Raw genomic sequence first — 17,763 nt, 5'->3', positions numbered from 1 at the left:
TGACTTTTGTCAATGGGCAGAGTAAGTGTTCTTACATAAATTTGGTACTTTATTATATTTTCAAGATGTAAAAGGCTTTATCTATTATAATTTGAAGAATATTTAAGATAGTGTTTAGATTGGGTATAAGAAAAAATGCATTTATTTCCCTTTTGTATCCAAACATCAATACTAAGGTGGGAACAATAGCTTGTTCCCACCTTTAGCGGGTTATTCCGATAACCAGCTAAGGGTGGGAACAAGTTGTTCCCTATCTTAGTTGAACAAGGGTGTGAAGTTCCCACCTTTATATTTTAAAAAGTTTAAAAATTAAAAATTTTAATTTTAATTTTTAATTTTAAAAATTTTAATTTTAATTTTTAATTTTAAAAATTTATAATTTGTAATTTCAAAATTAAACCCTATAATTTTAAAATTTAAAATTTTTAAATTTAAATTTGATCTTAAATTTATAAATTTAAAATTTAAAATTTGAAATTTAAAATTTGAGATCTTAAATTTAAAATTTTAATTTTGAATTTTAAAACTTGAAAGTTAAAATTCCAAAGTTAAAAATTTAAATATAAAACTTAAAAATTTAAATTCAAATATGATAAGAGGGATAATATCGTCATTTTTTATTTATNTCTTTTTATTTTATTTTATCTATTTAAATATTATTATTTTTTATTTACGTGAATAATTAATTTTTATCGAAACGTAAAATTGCTCTAGTTCTTTTTTCTATCCGAACTTATATTTATTTATAGAATAAGCAGTTCTTATTTATACTCGAACCAAACGAAGCTAAGGGTACACTGCAAATTAACACAATAAAATCAAAATTAATCTGGCTAAGCGCTATTACACTACACTTCAAATAGGCATGCATGCATGGTTGTGTATGAGTTATGAAATGAAAATAACGATGAGATACAACCTATTCCTGAAGATTTAAGATTTAGTAATTCTGGACTAGTGATAAGAGCTCATATTATTACTATTGTTTATTTTTCGGGCGCAGGCCATTAGACTTGGTAATTTTCTCTCGTAAACATACAATATTTGTGAGTGCTTATTCCAGAGATTGAATTTCGCAGTTGTTGCAACACTTACTAGGCTAATGGTGGTGGGTGCTACTTAAGAGCATTTTGCTAGTTGGTGTTGATGCTATAAGAAACAAATTATCCAGATCGATTGCGTATGTTTTAAAAAAAAAAAAAAAAATTTGTGGAGGCATTTTTATTGAAATGCTTAATATCTAATTTCGTACGAGCAATACTTCAAATCTGAGTCTGATAAGGTGTTGTTGAGTTATGCCCGACTCGCCTATTTTGGTGCGGATTTTTGCAAGCCAGTTATTGGGCTGGCTGGATCAGGCCAAGAAAAGTTTTTTTTTTTTTTTTGGCAAGAAAGGTATCATACTATCTTATTTCATTCATTTTTTTAAATAAATCTATTTAGCTTGAAATAAAAAGTAATTAAACTTCAAATTTAAAATTTTGACTAGTAATTATTAAATTTTTTGTCATTTATGTTAAGCACGGTATGTAAATTTTATGGCTCGGGAAGATTGGTGGTGGATTTTTTTTTTTTCTCTCTATTTAGTTGATTAATCCAGCTGTCTCTCGAAATTTAGTATTTACTCTCACTTTGTCCGACCGAACCTTTTTGGACTCTGCTGGGACTCAAATGATCGTACGGTTTTTTTAGCCGAAATTACTCCTCCCAAGTTAGACTATGTTCTTTCAGGTTTAGAAACAAAAATTGCTATAGAATGCGTACTCTTTCGGATGTTTATTTTTGCAGATCTTAATAAAAGGTTTAATTTATGGCTCCGAAAAACCGTGTAGGTGTCGACATTTGTTTAGACACCGGCTTTCATTGGCGTCGACTTTTCGACTTTCGTAGTGGGGGCCCCTTAATTGCATGGGGCGTGCTTCGCCTAGCAGGCTAGCACCACATGACTGATTGGGCGAGAGCTATGGAACACCATTTGCAATTTATTTATTTTTTCCCTTACAAAATGGGATTGCTATTTTTCAAACTGGGATATTATATATCTATCTATAATCTTAGCCCTTGTTTGGTTGGGGGTTAAGGGTGGAATAACTCCTTAACCCCCATTTTATTTCCAAACATTCCCAAAAATGGGTAGGAGTAGCTAATCCCACCTCAAATAAATTATCCCGGATTAGCTAACTCCACCTAACCCTACCAAACTCCAACCAAACACTATTTTATATTCATAATAACTCACTATCTTTCTTATCACACCTACTCCAACCAATTATTATTCTTCTTTATTAATCATTATTTTCTTATCCCACCTATTCCAATCAAACATTATTTTTTATTATTTTAGACTAACTCCAACCCCCAACCAAACACAAAAAAATTTTAACTCTACTTTAATCCGAACTTAATCTAATTTCTGAAATAGTTATTTTTTTTCTTAACTCCGGACCAAACGGAGGCTTAAAGCATCAATAAAAATAACGTTCTACTACTAGTAGCTCTTGGCTCGCTGGGCAGTTGAGGACCTGAGGTGCGAATCGAATCTTTAATAGCACACGATCTTCTCGAGCCTTCCGTTTTGCAAGATTCAGGGTCGCGCATCCCGGCGCGCCCGCTTTTAAAGATTTCAAATTGAAGGGCTAGGATGCATCGAAAATAATTCCGCAGGATGGAAAAACCGAAGATTCCGGAATTTTTTTTTTTTTTTTTTGAGAGAAAGATTCCGGAATCTTCCGCCTCCGAAAGTCATAGTCAGCGGATGGTCACAAAATCAAGCAGAGAGAGTGAGAATCGATCTCCGATGACAACATTCTTACCCTCCCATGGCGACACCGTGGCGCCATCCTCGCTTCCCCGCCCTTCCCCGCTCGACCCGGTTCCCCATGTCGTCATCGTCGTCATCGTCGTCGTCATCCCAACCCCTCCTCCTCCTCAAATCCCCCTCCCCTCCACCTCCCCTTCCCCTCAAACCCCAATCTCCAACCCCTCTCCGTCGCCATGGGATCCCTCCCCGACCTCCTCCCTCCCCTCCGATACCCCTCGGCGCGCCGCGACGACTCCGTCGTTGACGACTACCACGGCGTCCTCGTCCCCGACCCCTATCGATGGTGAGCCCCTAAAACCCTTCCCCTCTCCTTCGTCTCAACCCTCGCCGCGTTCTCTGATTTTTCTAGGGCTTGTTTTGGTTGCGGGAGCGAAGGTTGGAGGATCCCGACGCGGAGGAGGTGAAGGAGTTCGTGGAGATGCAGGTGGAGTTGACGGATTCGGTGCTCGCGCAGTGCGGGGAGAGGGAGAGGCTTCGGCGCCGGATAACGGAGCTATACGACCATCCCCGTTACGGGACCCCCTTCAAGCGTGGGAGTAAGTACTTCTACTTCCATAACTCCGGTCTCCAGGCGCAGAGTGTACTCTACGTTCAGGTACGTAAAACGTTTTAATCAGCATTCTTTCTGAAAGATTCAGGATTCTGCGCAGTTCTAAACTTGTTGATTGGTCGTTCTTGGGGTATTCCTTGTGTTCTTGTGATTTTGTAGGTGTTTTTCTTGTCGTATAGTGGCTTTAATGGTTTAGATTTGTGTCTCTCTTGGTGGTTTCGAGCCTTCGATTTATCACGATCGAGCTCGTGATAAAATATTTTTACCCAGAGTAAATATTGATTATCTTAGTGATCTAATTCCTCGGCTCTTTTGATTATGAATCATTGTGGTTGTCAATATGTTTACTTATCTTTCCACTCTTACTTTCAGTTTGAACTGAATTCTCTGCTAAATTCTTAATCAAAATTGTCATTTTGATAACTCATGGTAAAACGGAGAGTAAAGAAGGATTAGGAACAAATCAACTGAGAGATGATAATATTGCAAACCATGTAAAATCTGGAACTATTTGGTTTAAGAGAAAATCTAAAGGATCAAATTGTAACAGCTTAAAAGTTTAGGGGGGTATCTGCACGTTCATTGCTTTTTCCTTAACGCTTTTGATGATTTGGCAACATGGGCTCTTGTTGCAGAATGAATTGGAAGGAAAAGCTGAGGTTTTGTTGGATCCGAACACTCTTAGCGAGGATGGGACGGTGGCTCTCACCATGCTTGCAGTCAGAGAGGATGGAAAGTATTTGGCATATGGGCTTAGTGAGAATGGGAGTGATTGGGTCACGATTAAGGTTATGTCTATCGAGGATAAGCAATGCCAACCCGACACCTTATCATGGGTGAGTGAATCTCATGTCCTTCCATTCTGATGAGTGAGAGCTTCTGTTTAGTGAAGACGATTAATAATTAATTGATTTATCTACTTTTATGGGGATACCAAATAAGTTAATTATTTATTTTCTTTTTCAGTCAATGCACCCAAATCTTGAGGACTTACTAACATTATTGCTTCTGATCAAATGAATTTTATCGCATTCTTGTTGATTTCCTTTTATCCTGTACTCTCTGTCAGCTTTTAGCTATGCTAGCAGAATGTGAAATTTATGCTTGTAAGACTATTCCTAAAGTGGATACTTTTTGACAAAAATGTATAACTTGCACCAAAAAGAGTTTAGGGACCATGCTGGTACGTGTCTAGTGTAGGAACTAACTTATTATTTAATTTGAACTAACTTATATTTTTAATTTGAACTAACATGCAGCCTCTTCTCTTGGCTGTAGGTAAAGTTCTCAACAATTAGTTGGACACACGATGGAAAGGGATTTTTCTATAGTCGGTATCCAGCTCCCAAGTATGGCTTGGTTAAAGGATTCTTTCATCATACCCTTCTTGTCTTTAGCAAAAATGATGCTAATGCTTCCTTTGGTGATTGATTGGTAGGGAAAGGGTTGGGTTGGATGTCGGCACCAAGACAAATATCAATCTGAATCAAGAGCTCTACTACCATTTCTTGGGAACTGATCAGTTAGAAGATATATTATGCTGGAAAGATCCTGAGCATCCAAAGTACAAATTTGGAGTTTATGTCACGGAAGATGGGAAGGTAACATGACACTATTACAATCTTTGATTAGTTAGGGAACAATACATGTTGAAAATAATACTAGTGTGATTAGTTTGTGCGGTTCTATCATTTTATAGCTGCAATTACCATGACTCAAAAGCTCCCGAGGAAAACAAACTTTCATTATATCAGCTGAGTATTAAAGTTGTGGCATGATGACACTTTCAAAGTGTAGAACGCAGCGGGAGTATTCGTTCGTACCTTTTTGCGGAAGCGATTCGCACTACAACGCGACAAGCCCGGATCGTAGAGGTTGATTCACGTGTTCTTGGATCGTCCTTGAAGGTCTTCTAACGTTCCAAACTCGCGATGGATCGAACTACAAACGAGTACGATCGCAAATCCACCGTTCAAGTCCCTCTAGAATAATAGGTTAATGGAGGATGTGGTTTCTCTCTTTTGTTTTCTTTTTCTCTTTCTTTTTCCGTTCATTCATCGTTTAATGTGGGATTGCCCGTATATTTATAAGAGATTTCAAAATCCTAATAGCATAAGAGATAAGGCCAAATCGGTTATTAATTGTTATCCTAATATGATTAGATTTTATCTCTAATTAGCTTTCCAATTTAAAAGCGAGATTAATCCTAATCCGATTAGATGACATAATAACCGTCGGATCGAGCCCGATCATCGGCGTACCCGATTCGATTTAACCGAATGCCAACACAAAGTTAAAAGAACAACTAGAATGAGGTCATTTATTTTTTATTAGTTATTTCCCATAATTTTCAGTCTCCAATGTAAATTGTGCTGATTACATATTCACATTTGAGTCTGCTTCTAGAATATCTAGAAGCTTTAAAGCAAGAACTCAAAGAAAACATTAAAAATTGAACCTGAAAATAAATCATCTCAGGATGAAATTACTATCACTTACCTATTTTTGGTAGCGCTGGTGCTTGCAACTACCTTGTCTCATCGTGGAGCCTTACTTTTAGATATGATAATCGTAATGCCAGAATGGAACTCAGACCGTAAGTGCTGCCTTGTACAAAAATATCTTTTCTTTTGAGCTCTTTTTGTGATGGATTTGATTCCATCATATATCAGTCTTCTTATTTGATCTGTATTTTTTGTTATTAGAGCATTGCGATAATGATTTATGCATGAGCACTTTACAATCTTTTTTACTATCTAGCAGAACTATGAATTCCTAAGCTGATAAATGTTGTTATCATTGGCAGTATGTTCTATTGTATATCTCCGAGGACTGTGACCCGGTCAATAAATTATACTACTTTGACTTGTCTTTGCTTCCTCATGGACTTGAACATTTGTTACATTTCAAAGGGGTCAGTGAAACGCTTCCTTTCGTCAAGCTTGTCGATAATTTTGAAGCCCAATATGCAGCCGTGGCTAATGATGATAGTGAGTTTACCTTCATTACAAACAAAGGAGCTCCAAGATATAAGTTAGTGCGGGTCGACCTTAAGGAGCCACAGCTGTGGACTGAAGTTCTCCCAGAAGATGAAAAGGCAGTTCTCAAGTCAGCTGAAGCTGTAAATGGTAACCAACTATTGGTGAGTTACTTATTGGATGTCAAATATGTCTTGCAAATAAGGGATCTACGAACAGGACAGTTGCTGCATAATCTACCCGTAGACATTGGGAGTATCTGTGGGATTTCTGGTAGACGTGAAAACTCCGAGGTGTTTTTTAGCTTCACTAGCTTCCTTACCCCGGGCATCATCTACAGGTGCAACTTAGCAACCGAAGTTCCAGAAATGAAAATATTTCGAGAAGCTACTGTTCCTGGATTTGATCGCATTGCTTTTGAAGTTAAACAAGTAAGCTTCATTATCTTTATATGCCATTCCAATTTAGTAAAAGATCTGATACAAAATTTATTTTCTGTTTCCATGCCTAATCTAAAGTGAGAGTAGCTTGAATGTCAACAAATTGAAATTCTTCTCTTTGTTTTTTGCTACTCCATCATTGTAATTGCCAGCTTAATTTTTCCTTTGGTCTTGATGCTAAGATTTCCTTTTCTTTTTCTTTGCCGATTTGAATTTTCAGCACTTTTTCTCTAGTAAGGATGGAACAAAGATTCCTATGTTCATTGTCTCCAAGAAAAATATTGAACTTGATGGATCACATCCGACTTTAGTATATGGCTATGGAGGATTTAGTTGTAGCCTTACACCTTACTTTAGTGTGAGCCGAATAGTACTTATTAGGAGCTTAGGCGTTGTATTCTGCACTGCAAATATTCGTGGTGGTGGGGAATATGGAGAAGAATGGCACAAATCTGGATCCCTTGCTAAGAAACAAAACTGTTTTGATGACTTCATTGCCGCTGCTGAATTCCTTATTTCCACTGGTTATACCAATCCTAAGAGTTTATGTATTGAGGGTGGAAGCAATGGTGGGCTTCTAGTTGCTGCTTGCATAAATCAGGTAAAGTTGCATTTAATGATGTAATATCTACCCCGCATGCTTATATATTCTTCAGTTTTTCAATTAAAATTTTTGTTCTCAAGCATTGATCAACATACTATTGTGTTGTTATAACTATATTTTTTAAAAAAATCCTGTAAATGTGTGGCAGCGCCCTGATCTTTTTGGATGTGCTCTTGCCCATGTTGGTGTCATGGACATGCTTCGATTCCACAAGTTCACCATAGGTAACCCCTTCACCTTGCAAGTTTCGCTATTATGTTTTTGTGACTATCTTATACTTTGGCCTTTGAGATGCAAGTTTGCGTTTGATATTCAGGTCATGCATGGACTTCTGATTATGGTTGTTCAGACAATGAGGAAGAATTTCAATGGCTTATCAAGTATGAAAACCTACCCTTATTTTTCCTTTAAAATGGCTCCAATAAGTGGGGTTGTTTGGATAGATATTTACTGGTGGAAATTTATGCTAAGCATTCAAAAACAAAAAATGCAGTAAGATATTCTAGTTATGAAGGATGCACCATTTTACAAACCGAGTCCTTTGCATTACATTCTTATGCAGTGATATGTAGGTTTGTTTCTCGCTGATGTGATGGTTCACCAAGATCCTATTGTTCATGGTTTCCTGGATTTCCTAGTATGCATTACAATCAAATATTTTTGTTGCAATCTCTGCGTCTGATTGTTACCCATTATTGAATTGCTGCATACTCATCGTATAATGCTTTGACAGAACATTAGGCGGGTATCTATTATTGCACATACTAAGTTTACATTAGCTGGTTGGCAAATTGAACTTTTTTCGCCACTATATTTATTCTTGTAGTTTGTAGATTAAGTTTCTTCCTCCATATTGCTCTTCACGTAACTTTACCTAAAGCTCTAGATGTGTTGTATGAATCTAATACCGGCACATTCCCATGAGTAGATACTCTCCACTTCACAATGTAAAAAGACCGTGGGAGAGAAGTGCTGAACAACACTGCCAATACCCTTCGACCATGCTGTTGACAGCTGATCATGATGACCGTGTTGTGCCATTACACTCGCTGAAGTTACTAGCGGTAAAGTTCCCCTTTCTCCTTTTCCTTCTTTATGGCTAGAGAGTCCAGATGCCACATCTTTTTTTTTGCTTCATTTTTTTTGGGCTTTCTATTTAGAAAAAGGTCCTCTATTTGCAACTTCTGCAACTCGTGCAAAATATTGAGTGGGACCCTGTCTAAAACAATGTACTTGGTTTTATAGGTTTGAATGTGTTAGATAGTACCTAAACCGTAAGATTATCTGCTCTTCTTTCCAAAATATGAACGGAGAGACATTGATATGAGATAGATATATAGCCTTTTTCAAATTCAGATTTTTTTAAGAAAAACAGATAAAGGTCCAGACTCAAGCCTGATATGAACAGTATTATTATATTTTTTGTAATCGTATTGTAAACCAACTTTGAAATGTCGACTTTCCTAATTTCTGATGACTATTTCTGGTAAAAGCTATTTCTTCTGATTTGACCTACTTGATTGCTTATCACTCTTCTAATGTATTTATTCTTGCCGTTCAAAGTTTTTATACATTTTTCTGGAGTTGTGGCTCTCTTCTCATCAAACTTGGTATTATGATCAATATATGTAGCATTTCTTTTGATATCATCTAATATTTATCACTGCTTTTGGTTTACTCTTGAACGACAGACCATGCAGTATCTATTATGCACAAGCTTGGAGAGCAAGCCACAGACCAACCCAATCATTGCCCGCATAGAACGCAAGGCTGGACATGGATTTGGCTGCCCTACACAGAAACTGGTTTGCACTTGAACATTGCTATAAATGTCTCTGACTGTGAAATACCATTAATTAGATCACTGTAATCTTCTAATGCGTGGCTTTTTATGTGCTGCATTTAGATCGATGAAGCTGCTGATCGATATAGCTTCATGGCTAAGATGCTAGGGGTTTCGTGGATTGATTGAGCTTATAGTTCGATAGTGTGGAGTGAAGATGACGGTCACTGATTACAGAATTTTTGGTCTCACAATGAGTTTATGATTCGTGTGTGAAATGTCATGTGGGTAGCTGACATGATGTAACTTATTTGCTGTCTAAATAACGAGTTTTGGGTGGTAAAGTCTTAACTCAGCCATTACATCAGCACAGGAAATGGAAGCGCGATCTTGGTGCAAGTAATATTCTTATTGAATCCTTGAGCAGCAAATCATACAAAATCCTTCTGTATCTGGTTTAAATGCTTTGTTTTTGAAAATTGGAAGCAAAACAAATTGTTCCCTAAGCTGTTTCTCATTTTGAATTACTTTAGTTGTAACAGTACTTGTCAGGCATTGAAATGTGCTTGTAATAATCTTGTGTAATTTGTTATAACAAGTTACTTAAGCCTATCATCTTTTTGTACCGATGATATTTCTAGCTTGCTTTTGCTTTTGACTTGCGCATATTACATGTAGGCAAACTGGAAAAGTATATTTTTGCCAATTCGGCTAGCCTTTCTTTTCCCGCTGCGGGAGCCTATCTTGGCTCACCGAGTTGGTAGTTCAAAGACACTCCTAAATTAGCTAAAACTGGATTGCAAGAGAGAATGGCAAAGGACTAGTAAATAGTAATGTGAGGCCTATCATCAACCCTTATTGCTGTTATTTTGTGTACATGCATTGATATTTTGCATTAATCTTAATTTCAAATTAAGGGCGTCAAGTTTGAATTCGCTACAGTGATCTGGATCCTAAAAATAGTATCTAACTTGCCTGCTAGATTTGTATTTATGTTCAGGGGCTAGACCCGATGTAACCCAATTTTAACCAACAGTTTAAGCTGGAATCCATAGAATTGGCCATTTGGGTCCGAGTGGCAATGCCCAATCCGGATTCGGACTCGGATTATGTGTCTAAACTAAAATTCGACCCGAATACGACGGTGTTGGTAAATAGGCACGGCACTCTCTCTTCCACCGTTTTCAGTTTTCACCGTCTCTCTCTCCTGTGCCTGGCAAAACCGACAACACACGGGGAGAAGAAGCTTCAGGCGATAATCTCCCCAAACAACTCCTTCCGCCTCCCACGTATCCTCTTCAAGAATCGTTCTTTCTCTCCTCCGATCCCTCGAGAGGGTTCCTCCCATCGCGATGCCGAAGAAGATGGGGACGAACTCGAAGGCGGAGGCGGCGCGGGCTCGGCGGAGCGCGGCGGAGGCGGAGCGCAAGGATCGGGAGGCGCACGAGAAGGAGGAACAGTACTGGCGCGAAGCCGAGGGCCACAAGTCCCGCGCCGCGAAGAAGCGCGACGAGGAGGCCGAGAAGCGCGCTGAGGCCGCCGCGCGCCGCGCCGAGAACCGCAAGATCGCCGAGCTGGAGCAGAAGGATCTCGAGAGGAGCTCCCGCAGGCCCGATCCCAAGGCCTCGCGCGTCTCCATCCCCGTCCCCAAGGTCACCGAGGCCGAGCTCGCGCGGCGCCGCGAGGAGGAGCGGCTCCGGCTCCAGAGGGACGCCGAGGCCGCGAAGAAGCGCCAGAGCCGCACCGCCGACGAGGAGGAGTACGATCGTATGGTGCTCGTGACCAACACCAACAGGGACGATTCGATCATCGAGGCGCACTCCGTCGAGGACGCCATCGCCAGGATGGCGATCGCGGAGCCGCCGCTGCCCCCCGATCGGCACCCCGAGAGGCGGCTCAAGGCTTCTTTCAAGGTGCGCCTCCCCCTTGGTTCTTGTGTTCCTGCTCATGAGTAGCCCTAATTTGATTGAAACCCTAGGAGAGGCTAGAATTTTAAGACGGGTGCGTAAAAATCTAGTTTTCTTAGGGGTTTCAGGTAATTATGTTCCGGATTTTCTTTTGTGCCGTTTGATTGGCTCAGAAACACGCTGGTAGGATAAACTGAAAAAAAAAAAATTGTACAATAAGAACAAATACGATGAAACACAAAATAACCGAAGATATTAGGTGCTGTAAGCTTATAGAAGTGATATTTGCAGCAACAGTTTCCTGCGTTGCACAAAAATTTCAACAGATCTGATCTCTCCAACGAGCCTCCTCACAGTGAATGACAAACTGTCTGGAAAGGAAGAGCTTTTACAACAGATTTTCCGTTGTTGCACAAAACTGAGTAAAAATATGTGTAATGTCATGTTAGATGATCCTAAAAAATGGGTGATGCAATACAACTGTGCTTTTGGAAATGCACCTTTCTCAACTTTCGTAGCACATTGCTTCACGCCATTAGCACCTATTTGTTGAAATTTGGCAAACTTTGTGTCATTACATGTCCTCTCACCTTCCACTTCACTTCTATCACCATGTTAGCAACATATTACCACTTCCAAATACTAATTTATTCATGAGTTTTTCTTGGTTCTTTATCGGAATCTAAGTGAGTTGATGACTTGATGCGATTTACTTGTTGGAGATCTAATATTCGGGCATCATTAAGGCTGCATATGGTGTAATGTTGGGAGACTTTACTTTGTTCCTAGTTTTCTGTACTCTGAATAATACAAACTGTTTCTTTAGCGACCTCTTTCATTCTTGTCATATTGTTTTACATTACAATTATTTTTCACTTTGATTACTTGAGAATTTTGACTGATCGCTAGTTTAAGGGTAAAGGATTTATCTACTTCGGAATTCGAGGGTAAAGGATTTATCTACTGATATATGAGAGGATGTAATCGATACTTGTTGCTTCTAGCCTTGGATGTTAAAGAAGTCCATTCTCGCTTGAAATGGATGCTCACAAAACTTCACACTGCAACCTTATAACCGCACATCCAAGACTTTTATTGCACCATCTGGCATCCTGTGATGCTGCTTAAAATGCTGAACCGGCCTCCAACTTTGTGGTGTTGCTGCATGTAGAGAATACCATTCTCTACCATTCTCAATATTTGCAGTGGCAAAAGTCAGCTAGAGTCTGCTTTCTTTTCTGTTGTAAATTAATGTTTTCTTTACTAGTGATTTAACCTTAAATAAGTGTCGAGTGTTATCCTGTAGTATGCTGTTCTTATTTTGTGCTTTTCTGAAGCTTGTTGTTAGCGTGACAACTTGCGAATGTTGCTGAACTTTCAGGCTTTTGAAGAAGCAGAACTGCCCAAACTGAAGGAAGAAAAGCCAGGCCTGACGCTTAATCAATACAAAGATATGATATGGAAGCTATGGAAGAAGTCTCCGGATAACCCTCTTAACCAGGTACACATTGGAACTAGCTAAAATGATACCCTAGTTAAGATATATGAGTGCCTTGATGAGCTTAGAAGCATTTGATTCATTATGTGATGGTGTTTGTTAAGAAAAGCTGAAGGAAATAGACCGGCAAATTGTTCCTTCTTTGTTAGTTTGGGTAACTATATGTGAAAATGCAATATTTAGGTGGTATCTGCTTCATTAGTTCCTTCTTCCTAGTGATCCAGCATTGATGATTTATATTTGTGTATGTAGGCTGCCGAGTGATCTTATGGATTTGTTATTCAATAACACAGGCAAGTGTTACAAACTATGTTTTTAATGCTTTCGTAATCGTCTTATACAAAACCTTACCATTTCTTTCGTATTCAGCCCATTTTATTCAACATTTCTTTCTTATTCAGCCAATTTTGTTCAAACAGGAAAGCAATCATATTATTATTATATACCTGAGATCAAACGTGAGGAGCTGCTCTCTGTTTCTGTGGCGTAGGAAATTCTCCTGCCGATGCTTGAATCTCCATTCTTGGGTAGTTTTAAGCCAGTTATAAGCAAATGCGAGCACTGTATATTAGGAGAGGACATGGATTTTATTTGGCTAAGAAGCTTATTCAAATATATATATATTATATGTTACAACAATAAGCAATCTGGGACTGTTCGATTAATATTTGGCCAAGGAACTGCCTATCTGGCTGGACCCTTGTTGCTGTAAATCATACTTATAATTTGTGGTGGTTGTTGATGACAGTACATTATCAAGCACCTGCGGATTTTTCTTTCTCAGTCCAAGCTTATTTTGCCATTGATAAATATTTCTGGATTCATTTTCGGCGTACTTGTGCCTCTTTTGGTGATGCTGTAATGTGGCTGCTTTTTTTTTTTTTTCGTTTCCAGAATCTACTTGTTTGCGTATATAGTTTTAGGTCTTGACCACGAAGTGGTCATGTCTTCTTGTTCTTTTTCTTTTCTATTATGCTTGTGGACTACTACGAAGCAATGGTGATATATTAGGCATTAAGTATAGCGAATTCTAATGGCTACCAGAAGTAACTAATGTTATATGATTCTCTCAATGTATATGCATCCATGGAAATAGTGTGTAGTATATGCAGTTGAAGTGTGCCGAATCAAATGTGCGTATTAAAATCAAATCCAAGCGTTGGACTCGATTCACCCGAACCTGGCTCGTGCAAGTCGTCGAAAAAGAGGATCGGGCTGCGCCACGGCGAACGTAATGCGTTGCTAATGTTTTATAGCCACTGCTGCTAGAGTTTTACGAGCCACCCTGTTCGTCTCTCCCTCTTTCCCTCGCTCGGCGAGGGGACGAGCGTATCAGCGGCGTTGCGTGTTCAGTTCTTCTCTTTCGCTCCGTTTTACGGTTGGCTTGGAAGAGAGTATATTTTTAACGTAGTAAGGGTTCTTCCTCACGGTTCAGATGGGCGCGCGGGCTTCAGAAGAAAGATCTTCTGCTCTATGAGGGAGTGCGGCGGAGAGGCGAAGATCCCGACGACGGCGGCGATGAGGAGTCAGAATCTGGAAGTGATTCTGAGAAGGCCCTGAACGAACCCTCGAAGAACGCCATATGCAACGGGGAGGCTCTCCTCGAGAAGCTCGAAGACATCGCCTGGCCGGAGAACGCAGAGCGGGTTTGCCAGGGGGGAAGGGCGATGATGATGAGATGGATTTGGGTTTTGATGAGGAGAAGGGATTCGAGAAATCAAATAAGAGGCGGCCGGAGGTGGCTCCCGGCGATCGATCCGGAGGGAGGCAGGGAGGGAAGAGAGGCCAGAAGAAGAATAAGAAGTGTCGGGAGCGCAGAAACTCGAAGTTTGGGCACGGAGGTAGGAAAGGTATGAGGAAGCAGAATACCGCCGACACGACGAACAATTTGAGAGGCTTTAACAAGGGGGACGTGTTGATGAGCAAAAAGAGGAAGAGATAGATAGATGTGCTCGCCTCCTCTGCTTAAGGTGCGGATTCTTTACTTGGTTTAGCAAGCATTATTATGCCACTAGCTACGCAGGGAGAAGGCAATCAAAATATGTGCTTTTAATACAGTTTAGTATTTGCTATGGATGCTCTATACCTATATCTTGAAGTTCTTCTTCACCTGTTCTTGCGGATGACTTATATTATTACTCTATTCAACGAGTTACTGACCGCTGTACGACCAAGTCCCTTTTTTCTTTTTTGGTAACAATAATAGAAATTGTAGTGCAACATGAGCCATGAATACTTGTTAACTCAATTGTGCAGAGCTCGGCAGTACTGAAAAATGCTCGTTGAGTTTATTATTTGTATGTGTTTTACTGGAAATAAGATCCCCAAATTGAAGTTACACATTTCTTTACGAATCGTCCTACAAATTATCTTGTCTGTGCAGTTTACTAAGTATAAATTTTTTTCATATAGGTTTTCCAGGTTATTCTGTCACACATACAGATATTTAGTTTACTATGATAAGGATAGCCTTTGCTGGAAGGCTTCGTTCCGCTGGTTATTTGATAGGAAAGCGTTTAGAAAATGATGCAAACACTTGGCAGATGGAAGTACTGTGTAGCTCTGTGGTAGCTTCTAAAGAAGAGCAAGCTCCTTGAAATTGATTGGGGTGACAAATTTGCGGTTGCCTGAATAGAGAGTCTCGGCGGCCATTTCAGAAACTGCTTCGGTTGGGTGGAACCAATCCCAAAATAAATGATCAGTGCGGTTCGCACAGAATGGTAGCGTGGGAGCACATGGAGTACTTCCATTGTACTTTCCAGATCCGCAGCAAGCAATTTTGAGTTCCTTGAAGTCTGCAAAGAAAGATCATACTAGTAGATTAGTGAGATCCTACATTTTGTAGATGTGAGAACTATTTCTTGGATCGAGCATATATAGATGACAATCTTATCTGAGCAGGTCAGGTCAATATGAAGGCTTTTGTGACCAATTAAATGAACTTGAGTTATCTGTTATTGATGGGGTGATTGTCCATTAAATGAACAGACAAGACATTGGACTTTTTATTAAATAACTACCCTCTTAAGTAGTGGATCCATCTCTTTGGTCAGTGATGAACTTTAGAAATAGTGACTAAAAAGTGATAAACAAATTAATTCATTAGCCTTGAAATTCTGGTTTTGTACTTTTTGGGTAGTTTTAGGCCATGGGTAAAAGTTGGGTGTCACTTGGTAAGATAGATTTAAGATTAGATATTAGTATGTCTGAATTTAAATATGACAGTTGTATGAAATTGTGACATTAGGGCATGGCTTTTTTATCAGAACTTCATCATAGTTTGGACTGTGTAGTGAGCAGATTTATTTGGTTAGCCAGGTCAAGTGGCATCACTAGGTAATGTCCTTTGAAATTTATTAATGGTGACATATGGTACCTTTAAACTTCTCTCCCTATGTTGATTAGTATAAGATCATCATGCTTGGGTTGGATTTGTTGGGGTTAACAAATTTAGTTATAAGGTAGACAGAGCATGACCTTCAACTGGATTAATATTCAATTAATATTCTCCTAAAATGAAATATCCTCAAATAGATTGATTTTCATATGAAATAGCTTACGAAGGGGCTGTGGATCTTCGAAGATATAGGCGACCATCTCATATCCATTTCCGAGAGCATAGCTCATCTCCGGCAATTCACTCTGTAGGCCCTGCAGCGTAGCTCCTATGGCTGGGTAAAACCCTCTGGACAGGCTATTTAACATCTCATAACAACCTCCTGTCTGGTTTCTTAGCCTCTGGGATGGGCAACATCCCAAAGGCGGGATGCTTACTATTCCGAACTTCCTTGCACCGAAATTATACAAGGCCTATCATTCCAAGATCTTCATATTAGGAAGCAAGAGAGAGAGAGAAAGAGAGAGAGAGAGAGAGAGTGAGAGAGAGAGAGAGAGACCTTCAAATGCTTTCCATATGTAGAAGTAAGATTGGCTATGAAGGCAGTATCGTTCCCGTGACTTTTAGACGAGTACTCAAACATGTCGTTGCTCCCAGCGCTGATGAAGAAAAGAGACCTGGAGAGAAAATCTGCTGCTCCAGCTGGACCTGCCAACTTATCCATTTGTCTACGGACGGTTGCAAAGTTTTGTACTTGTGTGTTCATTGGAATGACCTCTCCTACCTGCAAGTTTATGAACTTGTAAAATGATTAGATGATGGTTTTGGATGGGAGAGGGGATAAAAGATCATCAGAACGATACGATTTAACTACCTGTAATGGCCCTGTTTGATCCAAAATTCCCGATCCTCCTGATGCGAAATTTATTCCCTTAAACATTTGTTCGGTGAGGCACTTTGGAGTTGATAGAGAGAGAAAAGGTGGTGGACTCATCGGAAAACCCAGTTGTTGTGCTGGTCATTAAAGCATTAGTCGGTTCGTTAGTTCAGTTGCTTCAGTAACTACCCTTATAGATCAAGCTGAAATGGTATAATGACTATATACCCACTGTTTTCGGTGTAGGTACCTAAACTATGTTTGGAAGTCTTGTTACAACTTTCGAATGAATAAAACATGCTCTGAACCAACTCTCAAATCTTGCCTTTCTGCCTTAAAGTAAATCTAAGTAAAACTGCTTAAACCATTGTACGATTGTCGGCAATTTTGGTGTTTCAAGCTGGTTTTTTCGTTTACAATATTTTGTACTTCCACTATAAATAATTTGACTTTGTATAGTCTGATGGCTTAAAGTAACCAACTTATCATCAGGACTTCTATTCCTGTTTTCTTATACTTTTCCCATGATATCATTAGGTATTGCAAAGAGTATATAATATGTTGATTATTGCTGTTGTAACCTGTACAGGGCATCCAAGCAGGCCTAATTCATCTCTGATCCCTGGATTAAAAGGATTTCTATTAACTTGGTCCGTTCATGATGCAAATAAATAAATGCGGAACTTATGTGCTGCTGAATCAAGATTTAGCACAGAATGCTTACCCAGCAGATCGGCAGTGTTGTATCCATTGCTGAACCGGCCGGTGGCTACAGAGCCGGGGAAATCGATCCCGTAGTGAGGGAAGTTGGCCTTCGCCTTTGTGTCATTCAGGTAATTGTTGTTTCCCACATCCACTGTCGAGTCTCCAAACACAAACATAGCATTAATCGCTGCATCCACCCTTTGAAGGGCTAGCCCAATCAGGCACAGAGACAGGAGAAGAGGAGAAAGAGCGCCGGTGGCCAT

General features: G+C 39.5%; 3 protein-coding genes across 4 annotated transcripts; 2 read left to right on the top strand and 1 right to left on the bottom strand.

Annotated features, from left to right (window-relative positions):
• On the top strand, positions 2,783-9,808 carry LOC109707512 (prolyl endopeptidase-like). Its single transcript, XM_020228825.1, has 12 exons — positions 2,783-3,104; positions 3,197-3,416; positions 4,007-4,207; positions 4,650-4,720; positions 4,810-4,972; positions 6,178-6,780; positions 7,010-7,390; positions 7,542-7,617; positions 7,710-7,773; positions 8,322-8,457; positions 9,085-9,198; positions 9,300-9,808. Exons 1-12 carry the CDS (start codon positions 2,995-2,997, stop codon positions 9,363-9,365), a joined length of 2,205 nt encoding a protein of 734 aa, XP_020084414.1. The 5' UTR covers positions 2,783-2,994; the 3' UTR covers positions 9,366-9,808.
• Positions 10,353-13,416, top strand: LOC109707515 (coiled-coil domain-containing protein 124-like). 2 transcript variants are annotated; one of them, XM_020228829.1, is made up of 4 exons: positions 10,353-11,089; positions 12,465-12,584; positions 12,834-12,874; positions 12,983-13,410. In XM_020228829.1, exons 1-3 carry the CDS (start codon positions 10,529-10,531, stop codon positions 12,843-12,845), a joined length of 693 nt encoding a protein of 230 aa, XP_020084418.1. In that variant the 5' UTR covers positions 10,353-10,528; the 3' UTR covers positions 12,846-12,874; positions 12,983-13,410. The 2 variants fall into 2 exon arrangements, with proteins under 2 accessions (XP_020084418.1, XP_020084417.1); XM_020228828.1 differs by having other exon boundaries at positions 10,355-11,089; positions 13,001-13,416.
• On the bottom strand, positions 15,489-17,763 carry LOC109707853 (GDSL esterase/lipase At5g55050-like). The gene is made up of 4 exons (XM_020229378.1): positions 17,520-17,763; positions 16,793-16,932; positions 16,478-16,702; positions 15,489-16,391 (listed from the first exon to the last, which is right to left on the bottom strand). Exons 1-4 carry the CDS (start codon positions 17,761-17,763, stop codon positions 16,092-16,094), a joined length of 909 nt encoding a protein of 302 aa, XP_020084967.1. The 3' UTR covers positions 15,489-16,091.

This window comes from Ananas comosus, linkage group 3 (genome assembly GCF_001540865.1).
Source record: "Ananas comosus cultivar F153 linkage group 3, ASM154086v1, whole genome shotgun sequence".
Lineage (NCBI taxonomy): Eukaryota > Viridiplantae > Streptophyta > Magnoliopsida > Poales > Bromeliaceae > Ananas > Ananas comosus.
This window is presented reverse-complemented; position numbering and strand designations above follow the sequence as displayed.

What these genes read in the sequence shown, in the direction of transcription:
- LOC109707853 (XM_020229378.1), bottom strand. Translation starts at nt 17,763, where the DNA reads ATGGCCACCGGCGCTCTTTCTCCTCTTCTCCTGTCTCTGTGCCTGATT. An exon ending in CAACACTGCCGATCTGCTGG is followed by an intron (nt 16,933 to 17,519) that starts GTAAGCATTCTG and finishes TTTAATGACCAG; the next exon opens with CACAACAACTGGGTTTTCCG. An exon ending in CATATGGAAAGCATTTGAAG is followed by an intron (nt 16,392 to 16,477) that starts GTCTCTCTCTCT and finishes TTGGAATGATAG; the next exon opens with GCCTTGTATAATTTCGGTGC.
- LOC109707512 (XM_020228825.1), top strand. Translation starts at nt 2,995, where the DNA reads ATGGGATCCCTCCCCGACCTCCTCCCTCCCCTCCGATACCCCTCGGCG. An exon ending in AGTCGGTATCCAGCTCCCAA is followed by an intron (nt 4,721 to 4,809) that starts GTATGGCTTGGT and finishes ATTGATTGGTAG; the next exon opens with GGAAAGGGTTGGGTTGGATG. An exon ending in TTGCTTTTGAAGTTAAACAA is followed by an intron (nt 6,781 to 7,009) that starts GTAAGCTTCATT and finishes TTGAATTTTCAG; the next exon opens with CACTTTTTCTCTAGTAAGGA.
- LOC109707515 (XM_020228828.1), top strand. Translation starts at nt 10,529, where the DNA reads ATGCCGAAGAAGATGGGGACGAACTCGAAGGCGGAGGCGGCGCGGGCT. An exon ending in GGCTCAAGGCTTCTTTCAAG is followed by an intron (nt 11,090 to 12,464) that starts GTGCGCCTCCCC and finishes CTGAACTTTCAG; the next exon opens with GCTTTTGAAGAAGCAGAACT.